At 37.2% G+C, this 17,564-nt stretch overlaps 1 protein-coding gene across 2 annotated transcripts in view; it reads right to left on the minus strand.

Annotated features, from left to right (window-relative positions):
- Positions 1 to 17,564, minus strand: part of CAB39 (calcium binding protein 39) — an 89,330-nt gene that overhangs the window by 47,891 nt on the left and 23,875 nt on the right. For both annotated transcript variants that reach the window (XM_021716000.1, XM_008064932.2), the window contains exon 2: positions 5,137 to 5,293. In XM_021716000.1, the coding sequence (XP_021571675.1) occupies positions 5,137 to 5,250 (114 nt within the window). In that variant the 5' untranslated portion in view covers positions 5,251 to 5,293. The remainder of the gene's footprint in view (positions 1 to 5,136; positions 5,294 to 17,564) is intronic.

Genomic DNA, 17,564 nt, shown 5'->3' on the forward strand with positions numbered 1-17,564 from the left:
CTGGGGACCATCTGTACTTTCTAAATGACTAATGCATGTTACAAAATCATGCATGGGTAAAGGTTCTTTTCAAAGTACAGAGTATGAAAAAGTTCATTGAAACAGTTTTATACTTTGTAGGGCAACCAAGAAACTAACAATTGTCACATTTTGTGTGGAATTGTTTACAGTTATCTAAAACGTTACTAAAATAGTCCTCTTTTTCAACTATATTGCTCTATGAGGCTACAGTTTTACATACTTACACCCAAATAATGTATGATATTAGATTGAAAGCAAACACAGATATGAGATTACAGTTTGTCTTTTATTAAGCCAGACATTAAATGAGATTTTCAAAACTTAAAACAATGTTACTTTTCTCACTAAATTGTTTGCTCTGGATAATATAACTATTTTTCATTAAAAACACATTATTTAGGTTAACATATAATGTGCTTAATATCACTTTTAAATAAACTAATAAATATTTTTAAATTTCTCAGTTTTAATTTCTAACAGGGTAACATCAATAGATAACCCACCTATACAAAGCTCTTCTAGGTCCTCAATAATTTGAGTATAAAAGGGGTCTTGAGACCAAGAGTTTAAGAAGTGTGCGCTAACATCACACATATCCATTTGACTGTTTTTGTAGCACTTACTGCTATTTGAAATTCTTGTTCAGTTATGTGTTTACTTGTTTACCGTCTGTTATTCTCAATTAGAATGAAAACTCCAAAAGAGCAGAGACCTTGTCCATCTTATTATGAATTATATCCCCAGTGCATAAAATCTGACCCAGCACAGAGCAGGTGTTCAATACTAGTCTGATGAACAGAAGGAGCTTAACAAGTGAACAGCATATTTAGGCACACACAAAAGGAGATGAATCATTTTTTAATTTATAGGACATATACAAGGGGAAACCTCAAAAAACCTGGAGTGATTTTTTGGAGGGTGAGCCCCATTAGTTAACTGTTCTAGAAACCCATCAGCATGAATGTACTATCTAGCACTATTGTGAGAGGTCACATTTGGCTTCGGTGAGAGTTTTTCTGGAGATTCTTCCAATACATTTGCCGATTTCACGATGGGTGATTTACACGAACAATCTGCCCATACCGTGCTAATTGTTCAGTACTTTTTGACCAAAAATTACATGACCCTGTACCCCACCCTCGCTATGCACCAGATCTCGCCCTGAGTGATTTTTTTTTGCTTGTTTCCCTGGATGAAAAAAGTCCTCAAAGGGAAATGTTTTGCCAATGTGGAAGAGGTAAAACAAAAGACAGCAGAAGCACTAAAAGGCATTAAAATTGACAGGTTCAAAAACTGTTCTGAGCAGTAGAAAAAGCATCTCAATAGGCGTACTGATTGCATCAAAGAGTACTTTGAAGATGACTGAAACTTAAACATGAAGGAACAAATATGTTATTTTTTTATAAATAAATTCTGCCTTTTGGGGGTCCTCCCTCATACGTTATTTTTTCATTGATCAGCAGTTTCATAATAAGGATGAAAACAGCCACTGAGGTCATTCCAACACAGAGGTACTATGTCTACACTATGAGGTCTGCTCTCTCCCTCATACTGCCACTTGATCACAGACAGCCCTACCAGGTACCAGTCATGGGTGCCACCTTGCTTCTTGCTAGCTGTAGCTGCTTCCACCTCGTGTAATCTCTGTGACTACCAGGACTGCTAAGTGCTTTCTAAAGCTGCAGACATTCAACAGTGAGAAGGAAGTTAACTAATGCACTCTTATCCTCTGAATTGGCAGGTTTAATGTGGTTCAGTCAAATCTCCCCTCTAACTTCCTGAGGACAATTGTTTCTAGTTTCTGAAGCTAAACTTTTCATATTTCTATAATCCACTGACCAATAAAATGGGAAGAGTGCCTGAATCCTGTGTTTACAATACCATTTAGCTTACCCAGAAGTTCTCTTAGAATCGAATTCTCTTATAACAAACTGTTTCAATTAGCCTAGCATCCCAGTCCAAAGGGCATTAGAAACATTGAACAGAATAAGAAAATGAATGGCAGCTGGATAAGGGTAAGCTCAGCCAGTAGCACATACCAAAAAATTATAATTAAAGGAAAACACAGAGAACAAATGATAACTTATAGGCACAGAAGCTGGGACCATTTAGTGCAGAAACAACCAGTCATATATTTCTCAGACTCACCTGAAAGCATCCTTACTACACTGCAGTATAATAGTATTTATAATAAGAATACCAAATCAAATAATGATTATGACATTCTAAGAAATAACAAAAGCATCAAATATTTCTAAGGATTTCAAAGCAAGCAAAATTAAAGCAGAAACTCAAAAAAATTTTTAACATCGCTCCCACCCTTCCATAGACCTTAGAAAGACAAATTTCAGCTGAGAATAAACAGCTAAATTGTTAGAATAACAATTTCCGTGAGAATTATTTGACAGTACAAAGCTTACTATATAGTAAGTATATAGTATGTTACCTTTTGTATATGAAAAGAAAATTAGAATATGTTCATAATTCTTTTATCTGGATAAAGAAATTCAAAAAAGTAATAAAGTAGTTATCTATCAGGTGAGAAGAATAAAAGAGTAATATTTCTCAATGCTTACTTTTTGATTTCTGAACTAGAGAAGTGCATTGCATTTAATTTATACCTAACACAAAATTCTTTTTAATTACAAAGGATTTTAAAAAGAAGTTTCATTATTATTACATTTTCTCTATAGCTATTACTATAGGTATGCAAGAGCCTATCTAGAATATCCATGGAAGAGCTAAAGTAAAGTTGAATTATAGAAAATTTTACAAATTGTAGATTGCTTCCAATGAAAGAAATATATATAAACTCAGTAGTCTGTAATTACAAATCTTAATCACATGAGTGGATTCTTCTACTTGTCAGAACACAGGTACACTATAGAGTCTTAGATTTAAAAAGATGGTGGTAGCTAAGCAGTCTAACCTTTATCACAAGATAGAAAACAATCTCCTAAGTAAATGATAGAGTGAAAGATTTCATTCCAACCAAACAGCCATTCAATAAACAGCAGGGATACAACTAATGTGGGTCAGGTACTGTTAAGGACACATGTAGGCTAGCAAAGACACACTGGTCAAAGTGCTTGTGGTCTAGGAAGGAAGACAAAATTACAACACAAACAAAATCAGACTGAAGGTGGTGGCACTTCTGATGCTTCTCAGACAGGTGCTTGAATGGTGAAGAATTTGATTAAGGGGGTAGGGTTGGGGCAGGAAAAGGAGTTTAAGGGACCCCTCCTCATATCACCATGATGCCACAAGTGGAAAACTCCACACCTGACCTCAGGTGAGGGGTCGAATGTAGGTAGGTGTACAACAATAAAGATGATGCCAACAGTGCAGAAAAAGTGCCTATAGATGACATAGAGAAATGTGTGATGGGATTATTGAAGGGCTAGAGCAATACGCATTCATAACAGAACAAGAAATCATGTCAGTTTATAAAACCAAAGAGAGGCTTCCAAGACAAAAAAAATTGTTAATGAGGCAGATGACTCTGAAGGAAATTTTAAAAAGCCTTCCAGCAGAATGTCTCCTCATCCCTAGAACACCCACTCAACCACTTCTGATGTTTCTTTTCATCTAAAAAAAAAAATACAGTGTCCAGTAACCTTTTTATCAAAACACAGCATCATAGAGTGAAGACAGAAAGTCTGCTGTTGTTTGTTGTTTTCTAACAGCTGATACAGATATTCTGGTGATGATGCTATGCTGCTCAGTTACCCTGAACACATTTTTTTTTCACTGTATTAATGGTATGTCATTTTTTTTTTTTTAAACTGTTAAGTACTCATGTGTGAATAAGTATAAGAAACCGGTTGCTTATTGGTGGATATAAATTCAGTCAGGAATGACAGTGATGCCAAACACCACACATTGTCTACATGGGTAATTGAGATATCGACACTTTTGCTTTCTGACAGTTTAATGCACACAAACTTCATTTCATGCACAAAATTATTTTAAATACTGAATAAAATTCTCTTCAGCCTATGTGTATAAGGTATATAGGAAACATAAATGAATTAAGATATCTCACTATGTACATGCAAATTTTCCAAGATCTGAAAAATAAAACCCAAATTCTGAAATACTTCTAGTCCCAAGAATTTTGGATAAATAATACTCAACCTCTACAATTTCCTTAGAGAAGCAAAGACCAGATCATATAGGGTCCTGCATGTTACACGAGAAGTCCACACTGAAGATATAAAACAAGTAAGGTATTTTGGAAAGTGCAGTAAAAGAAGGCTACTGCAAAAGTCCACAAAGAGCATGAGGACCTTCTTCAAGAAGGAATGGAAATCAGAATTGACTCAAAAATTGTTTAGGGGGTTGAACAATATTTAGTGAACAATGATGATTTTGGGAAGAGGGGCAAAACATAATTGAGATGAAAGTCAAGTTTTGGTCTGTGGTGATAGAATGTAGAGCGTGCAGAAAGTACAGCAGGAGAGGTATCCTCCCAGGAAACACTGATTTTAAGAATCATATAAAATACTTCAAGAATGAAATAAGGCTCGATTTGGATGCATTAGACCCTCAGGCCCGCTGGGATGGCCAGTGTAATAAAGTGCTACCTCCTACAAAAAAAAAAAAAAACAACAAAAGAATGAAATAAACAATTTAAATAAACTTGAAAACCTCAATTGGAAAACTGAGAAAAAAGTTAGAAATGTATCTGTCAGATGGAAGCACAAAAGAAAACTTGTGGTTCAGCAGCAGCATATGCTGCTTTAGAATTTTTAAAAACCCAAATTGGGATTTTGATTAAAGATACCTCATTGTCTTAGACATGCTCCTAATTCCCAGCACTTTGGGAGGCTGAAGCGAGTGGATTGCCTGAGCCTCCTGGTTCGAGACCAGCCAGGGGAACTTGGTGAGACCTCACTGCTACAATAAAATAAAAAAGATTATCCAGGTGTGGTAGCACATGCCTGTAGTTCTGGCTACTTGGAAGGCTGAGGCGGAAGGATTGCTGGACAGCAGATTGACATTGGGGTGGCCGTGAGTGTGCTACTGCGTTCCAGCCCGGGCGACAGAATGAGATTCCAACTCAAAAAAAAAAAAAAAAAAAGATTTCAAACACAAATAAGGCCAAGTCCATACCTTTTCTGCTTTTTTGTCAGAAATGTCTTGCTTTTCCAGCACGGCCATGCTCTCCTTCAGATTCTTCACAATGTCTGCCGGAGATTTGTGAGACTTTCCAAACGGGAACGGCATGACGGCAGCGGCAAGAGTCTCCGCTGCACTCTGCCTGAGCTACCTGGAACACAGCATAAGTCTCATGTAAGAATACGGTGGGATAACTGAAGGCATACTTTCTAAATCCTAATCTGGGCAGAAAATCCACATTTAAGAAAGTCATGTATGACTTTCAAAATCGGCACCAACGGGGAAACCCACTAATATATGCAAGAAATGATAATACAGAGATGTCTCAGAATTATAGAACATGTTGTACTTTTCTAAACACTTTGTTTTTCATTCAAATCGTCTGCTCTCCTAACCAACCATGTGAGGAAGAACATGCTGACTGATGCTGCTAATGTAGGCAGCAACAACTACCACACACAGGGCAACTTCTCCAGTCAGACCTGATGGTAAGCACAGTAATTCATAATCTCATAGAATCTTTTCAAACAATCCCAAGGGACACTGTTGCTCCCATCAGCTGGTTGAAGTTTAGCAAGGTTGAGAATTGAGCTCAACGTACTAAGTAGTAAAACAAGCTCAGGTCTATCTTGATCCAAAGTGTCCTTAATCACATTGGACTACCAATTAATAAGTATTTATATTTTACAGTTGAGGAAACCAGGCAAGGAAGTTAGGTAAAGGAGCTTAGGCAAACAGCAGTAGCAACAGGTCTGTAATCTAGGTCTCTCCAGATGCTATTTTCCCCATATTCATGCTATTTCTCTTAAGTATCCCAGTGGGCTGTACCAAACACAGCACACACTTCCTCGGCACACCCATCCTCCTATTCAGTCAGTTACAGGGTCTGAGAGCTGCAGAGAACCCTGGATGACGCTTTGGACAAATCTCATCAAGTCCTCCAATCCATTATGTGACAATTTCAACATAAACGCTTTCAGTCTGAATGTGACCATCTCCTATGAAAGAACTCATTAGATAAAAAACCCTGAAGATAATAAACGTCTAGAAGTTCTTTTTTTGTGGGGAGCAGAAAACAATGTTTCAACCTCATAAACTACAACATTACATCATCCAAAAGGAGGACGTGCAACTATTCCAAGAAGTCACTGAAAAAAAGAAGTTAGCAAGACAAACACTGGAAATGACTTGGAAACATGTTAGAAGTTACATTTTTTTTACTAGACACTAGATGGTCTCCTACCAGATAACAAAAAATAACTTTTCAGAAAAACCTCATGGATCACTCAGGTCAGTGGTTTTTAAAGTGTGAGTTCCACATATTTAACTGTTCCAGGTTTTCCCTGTACACACCAAAGTAGGAAGTGTGGGGTGGAATTCAGACACACTAACCCTACTTTGTTCCCCACAATGTAAACACAAAAATATCTCCATTGCATAGTATTATAACACTCACTTTTAACCTCTGCCTAAGATTTCATTCGATGAAAGAACTTTAATGTTATTTTTCCCAACGTTTGAGACAGAGTGACCTATGTATCTACTTACAAAGTGCAAGTGTTTAGGGTAAAAGAGCATGCAAAGGAATGCTAATGCTAAGCCAACAATTGTATACAGGTATGTTACTTCTCAACTTGTTTTGATGTGGTCTATTCTGATCAATCTCTATACCCCAATATTGCCTGTCTCACCTTCTGTCAGCCTGTATATCCTTTTTGATTAAATTATATGTATATATATATATATTTTTTTTTTTTCATTAACCAAAGAGAAATAGCCTAATACAAATACTCTGCCATAGGTTCTTAAAATTCAGGGATGCTCGAGTTGAATTCTAAATAATTCTCCTATGACAAGCAGCTTGGATTGACTATAGAAGAGTCACTCCCAACTAGCTGCTACATTCTCTCTGATTTCCTGGTTTAGATGGGACACAAATCCTGGATCATTCTTTTCCATTACTTTTTTTTTTCCCTCTGGTGGGAGGGAGGTGGTGCAGGTTGCTTCTCCATAAACACAGTGGGTCACACTCACAATACATCCTCTGAAAATATTATCATTCCTATCTGTAAGTCTGCAAATAATAGCAGTGATGCTATATATGTCAATGTTGGGTGGAGGGTACAGTTATTTAATGGTATTTTGCAAGAAGTATTATGGTGCTATGCAACAGGGATATTTTCAGCTCTGGCTCAATGGAGGAAGAGGTGACTTTCCAGAGTAGCAGGTTTAAAAGTTCTACCACACATCAAATACTGGTCACAGTGGAGAGAGTACAGCTGCCAAAGGGAGCACATATATAAAATGCTGCTGTGCAGGAAGGGAGAGGTATGACACAACCATTTATCTTAACTAATTCACCAGGCAGCTAAGTTTTTACAGAATATAAGAACTAAAAAGACGGTATTCTAAGAAAATACAGTTAGTAACAAGTACCCAAAACAAGAAGTCACCTCAGCAGGATTCAATCACACTGATGAAGTTATAAATGGCATGGTCATATTCCACACCCACACACCTTATAAATTATTGTTTAGATTGTTTTAAAAATACAGTTAATAAATAAAGATATATAGTTCTTATTTTTAAAGTATGAGTGTAATACTTCTAAATAAATATTGTATTTCCTTCATTTATGTCCTCAGACTTTCCAGTTCAACACAACTACCCAAGATTTTGATGGGCAAAAACAAAACACTCCCTAAAACTTCTGCATTAGAGAATTTATTTCTTATGTCCACATTTACTAAGCATCAAGCTTAAATAGCTTATACAGTCATGTGCTGCAACACAAGGTTTCAGTTAATGACAGTCTGCATATATAGTGGTCCCATACGATTATAATGGAGCTAAAGAATTCCTATTACTTAGTGATTTGTGTTACAGACACCTACATTACTCAGAAGAGTAACATCCTATTCAGGTTTGTAGTTTAGGAGCAATCGGCCATACCATATAGCCCAGATGTACAGTTGGCTATACTAAGTTTATGTAAGAGCTGTATACTCTATGATGTTTGCACGACAACAAAATTGCCTAATGACACATTTCTCAGAAGGTATCTCGGTTGTTAAGCGAAGTATGTACTAATGTTGTATATGCCACTCAGGTGACCCAACTTTTAAAGTAACTGAAAATATAGAAAAAGCTTAAAATTCAAGAGCAGTCCCTAAGTGACGACCAAGTAGGTAGACAATATATGTGTCCAGAACATTTTGATGAAAGAGTTAAAAAAAAGTCATGAAGTTCTTAACAAACATGTCAGATTATTAATGTGCATAGTGCGAAGTATTGATTTTGCTAATGAATTTACAATGAGTACAATAAAGAAAATTTACAGCAGCTATTAAGTCAAAAACATTTGTTTCAATGTACTTTGTCTTACGAGCAATATGGTAAAATGTCATATAAGAATGTTCATTAAAGATGTGAAAAAGACACCAAAACAGTCAAAACAATTGAAAGGTGTTATTTCTAGGGAGCAGAAAAAGGTTGGGAATTTGGTATTTTTTTCTTAGAAAACTTTTCTGTAACTATTCAACTCCTTCAATTATGCACATGTACAGCTTTAATAAACATACAAATGAAATGTAAAGAAACCAGTGAATAAAACAATCCATCCATAATACATTAAAATATACTATATATAAGATTTTTTTCCCCATTCTCCTTTTCCCTTTCCCTTTCTCCATAAACATAGTAGGTCTCACTAAGCAAGGCGAAAATTAAGGTTGTCAATCTCCTAATCTTCAAAGTTAGATAAAGCAGCAGTGTTTTTCAAACTGTCATGATCTACAGTACAAACCCTTTTTGATATGTTACACACATGTACACACATACATACCATACAAAGCTAAAAGTCTGATATTTTCTATTTTATTCAATTCTATTTGTTAAAATCCACGAGTGACTAAACAGATTTCATGAATCACTAACTGATTTTATTGATAATAAAGAGGAACAGGAGATCTGGAGCCAAATACAAACTTAGTTTTAAAGAGCTGATTTTCATGCTTCAACGCTTTCTTCAATCTCCTTACTCCAATCCATATGCATAAGAAACAGGAGTAAATTCCTTCACAGAACAAGAAGTGACCTTCAGACAATGCTCAAATGATAGCAAAGGCACCTCTAAGAGTGGACCCTTAGCAGTACTGCCTTCTCCCAGAAGTGAAGACTGTGCCTTGCAAGTGCCCGGTCTACCCATCAAGCCATTCAGAGTGCTCTGTGACCTTTAAGGATGTGAAACACACTGGCAGGTATCTGAGTTTTAGAACTGACAATCCCAAGAGTTTGGAGATGTCCAAGATGGAGGTAGAAATGGTTTGGTAAGGGTTAAGATGGCTGACCCTTACCAAACCATGACAACCTGCCTGCCATTCTCATTTCACCTTTATCATCAGCAATACTTCCTTATATAAATATTTGGGGGAATTTTAGGGATTAATAAAAGAACCCACTGATTAAGCCCTCCAATAACTTTTTATTGCCCTCAGAATAACATCCAAATTCCTTACCATGTTGTTCTAGGCTTTACCCATCTCCAACTCATAGCACAGCCCTCTAGCCTTTATCCCAGAGGTCCAGATACACTGCTCCCTGAATATGACAACTACTTCTAAGCCTGAGTATCACATTTGCAAATATGGTAAAATCATAATTTTACAATCTAGACAGTGGGTATATGGATTTTCATACTTTTCTGTATGTTCAAGCTTTTTCTTACTATTGTTTTAAAAAGCCAAAATTATGTTTTGAATATAACTGGAGCTCATATTGAGAAAATTCATTTCACTTTCAAATACAATTTCCCTGCCCCTTAAAAAAAAATTGGTATATAATAAACCTCAGCAGGACTCCCTGGGCTGAGCCAAGATTATTAATGCAATTGGGACAAAGCCAGGCACTGTTAGGATTCTGAAGTGGGCTGTGGAAACCCACACCTTCATGTCTCAAACCGGGGGTAAGTTTGCCATTCTGGTTGTAATCAATAGTGTAGGTTTGAAATCCCAAAGATAAAGAAGGCCTGGAGAGAAAATTTAACTTGAAAATAGTGGTGGGGGAAGGAGGTTTAACAGATTATTCTTACATAAAATGAGTATTTACGACAACGCATGCTGAATCTGCATGGACATTTAACTTCCCCCCTTGACTTTCATGCACTGCTCTCCACTAGTTGTTTTTTTCTCTCTCCAAAATGTGCTTTTCTTTCCTGCATCTATTTATTTATTTTTATTTCTGAATTTAAATCAATGACTCATCTTTACTCCAATGTTTATGTTCTTTAAGGTTCCACCCTTGGCTGCCTCCTTACCCTGTTCTCTCTAGGTGATCTCATCTATGTCTTCAACAATCTGAAATCTATTTCTGGCCCCAACCAATAGACCTACATTTCCACTGCTGCTCCCTATAGATGTCCTCCAGGCAACCCAAACCTCATCCAAGTCCTGCTTCTTTTTCTATGCTCTCCGTCATAGTGAGTGGATCCACTGTTCACCCAATCACTTAACTCTTCCATATATAATCAGTTCACAATTTCAGTCAATTTTATTCTCTAAATCTATCTCTACAGAACCAAGTGTAGGCCCTCACCATTCTCTACATCAACCAGTTGTCACTGGGGTCAATATCACCCCTAGGGGATTACTATGGTCTGAATGTGCTGGCAACTTAATCCCCATTGCCAAGTGTTGGGAAGTAAGGCCTAGTGAGAGGTGTTTAGGTCATGAGGATTCTGCCCTCATGAATTGATTAATGTCACTATAAAAAAGACTTGCAGGAATGGGCCATTCTCTTCTGCCATTTGGGAACACAGTGTTTGTCCCCTTTCTGATCCTCTGCCTTCTACTATGCAAAGATGCAGCCCTCACCAGATCCAGGATGCTGGCACCCCGACAATGAACTTAGACTTCAGAACTGGAAGAAATAAATTTCTGTACTTTATAAATTACCCAGGCTCAAATATTTTGTTAGAGCAGCACGAACAGACTAAAACAGAGATGCCCTGAAAAATTTGGTTGTCACAATGATTGGGACATTTACTGACCACTGCAATCAGTTTAAAAACAGCACTGCTGGCTGGGCATGGTGGCTGATGCCTGTAATCCCAGCATTTTGGGAGGCAGAGGCAAGAGGATTACCTGAGCCTAGGGGTTCAAGACCAGCCTGGGCAACTTGGCAAGACCTTGTCTCTATAGTATATTTTTAAAAAATTAGCTGGGTGTGGTGCCAAAGGCCTGTACCTCCATTTATTTGGAAGGCTGAGGCAGAAGGATCACCTGAGCCCAGCAGGTCAAGGCTGCAGTGGCACATGAGCATGCCATGCTCCAGCCCGGGCAACAGAATGACTCTGACAAATACATAAATAAATAAATAAATAAAGCAAGCATCAATTTTCATGCTATTGTTCACATAAGCATGACTTTCTACTAGTGTCTATATCTTGGGGGGAGGGGGAATAAAAATAATGAAAGTTTCCATCTACTCCTGCATCTAAGAATTAAACTTCTTTTAAAAAATGATTACACTGTTCATCATGCAAAATTCAAACAGTAAAGGAGTGCATAAGGTGGAAAGTAAAATTCACCTGCAAAGCCTATGAGACAGCTGTTACTAACAGTTTCATATACATTCTTTTTATTACTTGCTTTATATTTGTATTATTTATTTATTTTGCACTGGGAGTCTACTCTCTTCTCCAAAACAGATGGAGACCAGATGATACTAGAAATGGCCACTTCTATCTTACAAAACACAAAGACATCAAATCACTGCTCTGTTATGTTAATATTTGTAAGAGTGCAAAACTCCACCCCAAGAAAGTACTGGAGAGAATATGTAGAACATCCACTGAGAAGATAAAAGTCCACAACATTAAAGTTAGGACTGTTAGGCACTGCCCATCTTTGGTTATCTGATTGTTTTGGCTTATGCAACACATTCCTATTAGCCTATATATTAATACATACTGAAAAGTGTCAAAAGGTTCATATGCTAGTCATTAGGATGGTCAATCACTCAAGCACTGTGAATTCACTATACACCACACATTTAAGGCATCAAGAGTGCCTGCTCTCAAGACAACATTCTGGTGTGTATGGATGTGGGCGTATGTGTTTAGAGACAACAATGAAAAGCTGCTGAATGACAACACATTCCTAGACAGCTGAGTTCACAAGACTCTATACCAACATATGCGTTTGATCTGACTCATAAACTTCATGGTCAAATGAAAAAAAACTGCACAAAATAATAAGACTGTTGCATGTAGGGACTATTAAGACTCTTAATTAAGCAATCATGGAGTGTATAATGTAGTACATGCATGAACCCATTTTTTAGGTTGCTGGTTCTAAGACCTAATCCCCTGCTTCCAGGGTTAATGTTTCTTAATTTAAACAATTAGACTATCTGGTAGTGCAGAACAATTATATAAAACACAGAAGTTAATGATATGGGCCTTAAAGATAGCCTGGGTTCAAACCCTGACTTTACTATACCTTAACTGACTTAGATTTTCTAATCCCCCTTTCATTATCTCTAAAATGGAAAAAGGAGTAGCTACCTTACAATGTGATATAAGTATTAAAAACTGCTTAGCACGGTATTGGCATATGGCAAACTCTGAATAAACAGCAGTAAGGGACAGCTTATTTTCCCTCCTTGCCTCTAAAATCTGATTCATGATACCATTTCCAGAACCAAAATGGGTAGTAAAGTATATATTATACAGACTGGATAGCATTATAAAATGGAATAAAATGAGTGATCTTATCCTTTTTTTTTTCTTTTGAGTTGGAGGGAATCTCACTGTTGCCCAGGCAGGAGTGCAGTGGCACGATCATGGCTACCACAGCCTTGACCTGCTGAGGTCAGGTGATTCTTTCGCCTCAGCCTTCCAAGTAGCTGAGATTATAGCATGTGCCACCACACCAGACTAATTTTTAAAAATTATTGTAGAGAAAAGGCCTCGCCATGTGCTCAGGCTGATCTCGAACTCGTGGGCTCAGGCAATCCTCTCACCTCTGCCTCCCAAAGTACTGTGATTTTTAGGCATGAGCCACTGTGCCCAGCCAGACCTTAGCCTTTTTAAGCCTACATCTAAGTCTTGATTCAATTTCTGGATAAATGGGATACAAGTCCCTCTTCTTAGCTGCAAATATGATCTAATAACTTAGCTCCATTAAAATAAACCATGAAGAAGCAGCTAGACCTCTGGTTAATTACCAAAGCTACCAAACACATACGTCTAAATCAACTGCGTGAAAACCAAAATCAAGTGTTCAAGAGAACTCAAGATATTGGGGTGTGTTTTGCAACTAACATATCTTGACCAGACTTTCAGGGGCTGCTGATGTTCAACACTGGATACTAAGCAGAAGCAATATTGAAATTCCTTTATAATCTAGACAGTAAACCAGTCAGTCATAACAGTGGTAGTAGCAGTAGGAATATTTGAAATAATGGAAGATCTCTTGTGTACAGTTTACAAAGCACTTCTTTGTTCAATTCTCTGCCCTTCCCCCAAATGACTTGCCATTTTACCCAATAAAATTCCGAACTCCTGACCAAATCTACAAGGCTCCTTGTGATCTGTTCCTCTCTATTTTTATCTCCTTCACTCTAAGTTTCAGTTACACTCTCCAGTTTGACATTCCTGGACCACAAACTCCATATTGTTCAAAGAAAGGTCTTAGCTCAAATCACCATGGCTCTCTCCCTCATTTACCTATTACTACACACAAAGTTGTACCCACACCTTTGCTGAGCAACTCTAATTTGTCAGCCTGTATATTGTTTATGTCATTAACATAAACATGGCAGAATTCTGACTAAAGTGTGATGGATTCGTGTGGTTAATCAAGATGAAATACTGAAAGGCTGATCTGGGTTCCTGAGACTACAGCACTATTTACAGAGCCACCCTGTGGTGGTGATTCATATTTTTGTATTGATTGTTTTCTTTATTAATGTTAAAAGAATAGACTGGCCAGGCGAGGTGGCTCATGCCTATAATCCCAGCACTTTGGGAGGCTGAGGTGAGAGGATTGCCTGAGACCATGGGTTTGACTGGTGAGACCTCATCTCTATGATAAATTAAAAAAAAAAAAAAAAGTAGCCGGGCGTGGTGGTGTGTGCCTGTAGTTCCAGCTACTTGGAAATCTGAGGCAGAAGGATACCTGAGTCAAGCAGGTAGAGGGTGCAGGGGCCATGAGTGTGCCACTACATTCTAGCCTGAGCAACAGAGTGAGACTCCAACTCAAAAAAAAAAAAAATTGAGAATGAACTTAATAACTGATCAAGACACATTATATTGTGATGTATATTCCCTAATCCGATGTCTACGAACACTTTCTGTCCATGAAACCACCCTTACACCCGTTCTCTAACTGTCGTGGTAACTAATGTCTATATATCTTTAAAGTAATTTAAAAGACTGGCCCTGAGATCACACACTGAGTGTATGTCTCAGATTTCATGGCAAATCTCTTTTGATTTCAGACTCTATTCTTTGAACTTATTTGTTCTGTCATTTTACATACAGAACAAGTGTTACAAAAAATGGACAACATAAAAGTAGAATTTTAAATACAGTAACCATAAGTAAATGTTTGCTGAGTGACTTTTTAAAATACTGATTTTTAGGGTGTGGTGGCTTACACCTATAATCCCAGCACTCTGGAAGGCCAAGGCAGGAAGACTGCTTGAGTCCAGGAATTTGAGACCAGCCTGAGCAAGATAGTGAGACCTCATCTCTACAAAAATTAAAAATTCAGCTAGGTGTGGTGATTACCTGTAGACATAGCTACTTGGGAGGCTGATTACAAGAGGATCACCTGAGCCCAGAAGGTCACGGCTATGTGATCGTGCCACTGCATTCTAGCCTGGGTGACAGAATGAGACTCCGGCACACACACACACACACAAAGATAAGGAAAACAAACAAACAAATATATATATATGTATTTTAAATTCTGATCAAATAGGCAATTTCTAAGATTATGGGCCAAATAAATATGAAAAGGATACTCCTGAATGCCCCTTAATTCTTAAAAAAAGAAAAAAATTAAAAAGATTTTAAAAAGCTTGGCCCGTACCTCTACTTCATGTGCTCAAAATATTATTATTGCTCATCACTAACAACCCAAGTTCCTTTTCTATTAAATCTCAGATAATTACTGCATAGAGAGCTAGGCTATGAATACTATATATTGCCTTTCAGTCCCAACCAAGTCTCTGGAGCACATGTGTAGGTCTGAGTGACTATGAGCTTCTCCATATACTCATCCTTTAGAAAAATACTAAACTAAATTAAAACAAAGTTCCTTTAGGCATATGCCTACATTTGGAACATTAAAAAAAAAAAAGATTTTTCAAAGCCTTTAAAATTTAGAGCTGAGGATCAGGGCAGACCACTGTTAGAACATTATCCATGATCCTAAAGCTAAATATTCTCATTATATATATCAAATGGACCATTAATTACACTTTTGTAAAGTATTAAATTCTTATGCTAATTTATCTTTTAAAGTATTTCAGTTTAAATGTTTAGAAAAATATCATATTTTAAGTTAATAGCTTTTGTTCTGAGTAAATTACAGAATGAGTAGTTAATGAAATGAGCTTATTAAACATATTTAGAAATACTTGTGGGCCAGGTGCAGTGGCTTATGCCTATAATCCCAAAAATTTGGGAGGCCAAGGCGAGAGGCTTACCTGGGTCCAGGGGTTCAAGACCAGCCTGGACAACTTAGCGAGACCTTGTCTCTATAATAAATCAAAAAATTAGCTGGGTGTGGTGGTGCATGCCTGTGGTTCCAGCTACTTGAAAGGTTGAGGCGGAAGGATCACTGAGCCCAGCAGGTCAAGGTTGCAGTGGCTGTGATTGTACCACTGCATTCCAGCCTGGATGACAAAGTGAGACTCCAACTGAAAAAAAAAAAATTGTGTTCCTCTAAAAAGAGACTTTCTGTTAATCCTTGAAAGTTTCTTTTACCTACACTAAATGTGAGCAATGTCAAATTATGAATATTTACAAAATATGCTGTAAGGGTAAAGTTCATTCTTCGTTGGAGCAACAAAGCAGAATATACTTGCATATAGGAGAACGAGTTTTGCATTTTTTTTTTGAGTTGGAGTCTCACTCTGTCGCCCAGACTGGAGTGCAGTGGCCGCTCCTGGCCACCACAGCCTCGATCTGCTGGGCTCCAGCGATCCTTCCACCTCAGCCTTCCCAGTAGCAGGAATTACAGGTATGCGCTACCACGCCCGGCTGATTTTTTGATTTATTGTAGCTAGTTTTAGAGAAAAAGTCATTTTATAAAGATTTTTAAAAAAGCAACAGCACTTCTAAAAAGCAATGTGTTAATTTTACAAACAGAAACTCATGTTAAATCTCAAATACTTATTAGGGGAATCATGCCACTATTGTCAAGTTTTAGTGTGGTAATTTCAGAGCAGCATGCAGTCATTATGGATTTCAAAGGTTAAAGTTATAATAAGTACAAGAGAATATTTCAACCTGCCTTAAATCCTTTCTAGAACAAGGTAGGACAAGTATAAACACCCACTTACACAGTTCTAGAATTTACTTAAAGATATGGCTGGAAGCATTTTAACTGAACTTAGTAGTTGAGCTAAGTAACTCTCAAGAGTTAAGAATGTATCATGTATCAGAGCTCTGTGACGTTATCTTTCTAAGTTCTAACAACACACACACACACACACACACACACACACATCATGTATCAGAGCTCTGTGACGTTATCTTTCTAAGTTCTAATAACACACACACACACACACACACACACACACACCACCCCCCCGGATTTCTGACTTCTGCAGAAAAAGTTTTCTCTTTATATAGTTGCTTTTTGCCTCAGTTTAATAATGGCCCCAGGAGCAGTTTTCAAACATCTGATGTTAAAAGAAAGGAAGTTTGCTCAGGACTGAAAAACGTTGCTGTCAATTAGAGTACTCTTCTCAATGAGTTTCTTCTAGTCATAATTAAATAAGTATTAAGCTCTAAATAAGCTTAATAATATAAAGTTGAATTTAAAAAATTAAGGTCTATGTCTTTGTTTCAATTTTCTGCATAAAAGTGGCTTGACAAAACTTTCAATATTTTTATCATTAATTCCACATAAAACTTTAATAATGTCTTTTAAAGTAATTAAAAATAAATACATAAATACATACTTTCTGCATAGTTGAAACTGTTGGACACAACTCTTTTGGAATCAGTAGGGGGTCATCAAGGTATTTCTCCAAAGGACAGATTGTTTTGTAACTATTTCATCAGAAAGACTCAAGTCATAGGCTTTGGGTCTTCTTTCCAATGAGTTACTATAGATGTCCCTTCCTTTCTGTGCAGACCTACCCAGCTTTACTTTGTCTTAAAGTTCTAGCCTACTTGTCCCTGG

Source organism: Carlito syrichta, unplaced genomic scaffold (genome assembly GCF_000164805.1).
Source record: "Carlito syrichta isolate Samal-C Ts95f unplaced genomic scaffold, Tarsius_syrichta-2.0.1 Scaffold308105, whole genome shotgun sequence".
NCBI classification, from domain to species: Eukaryota; Metazoa; Chordata; class Mammalia; order Primates; family Tarsiidae; genus Carlito; species Carlito syrichta.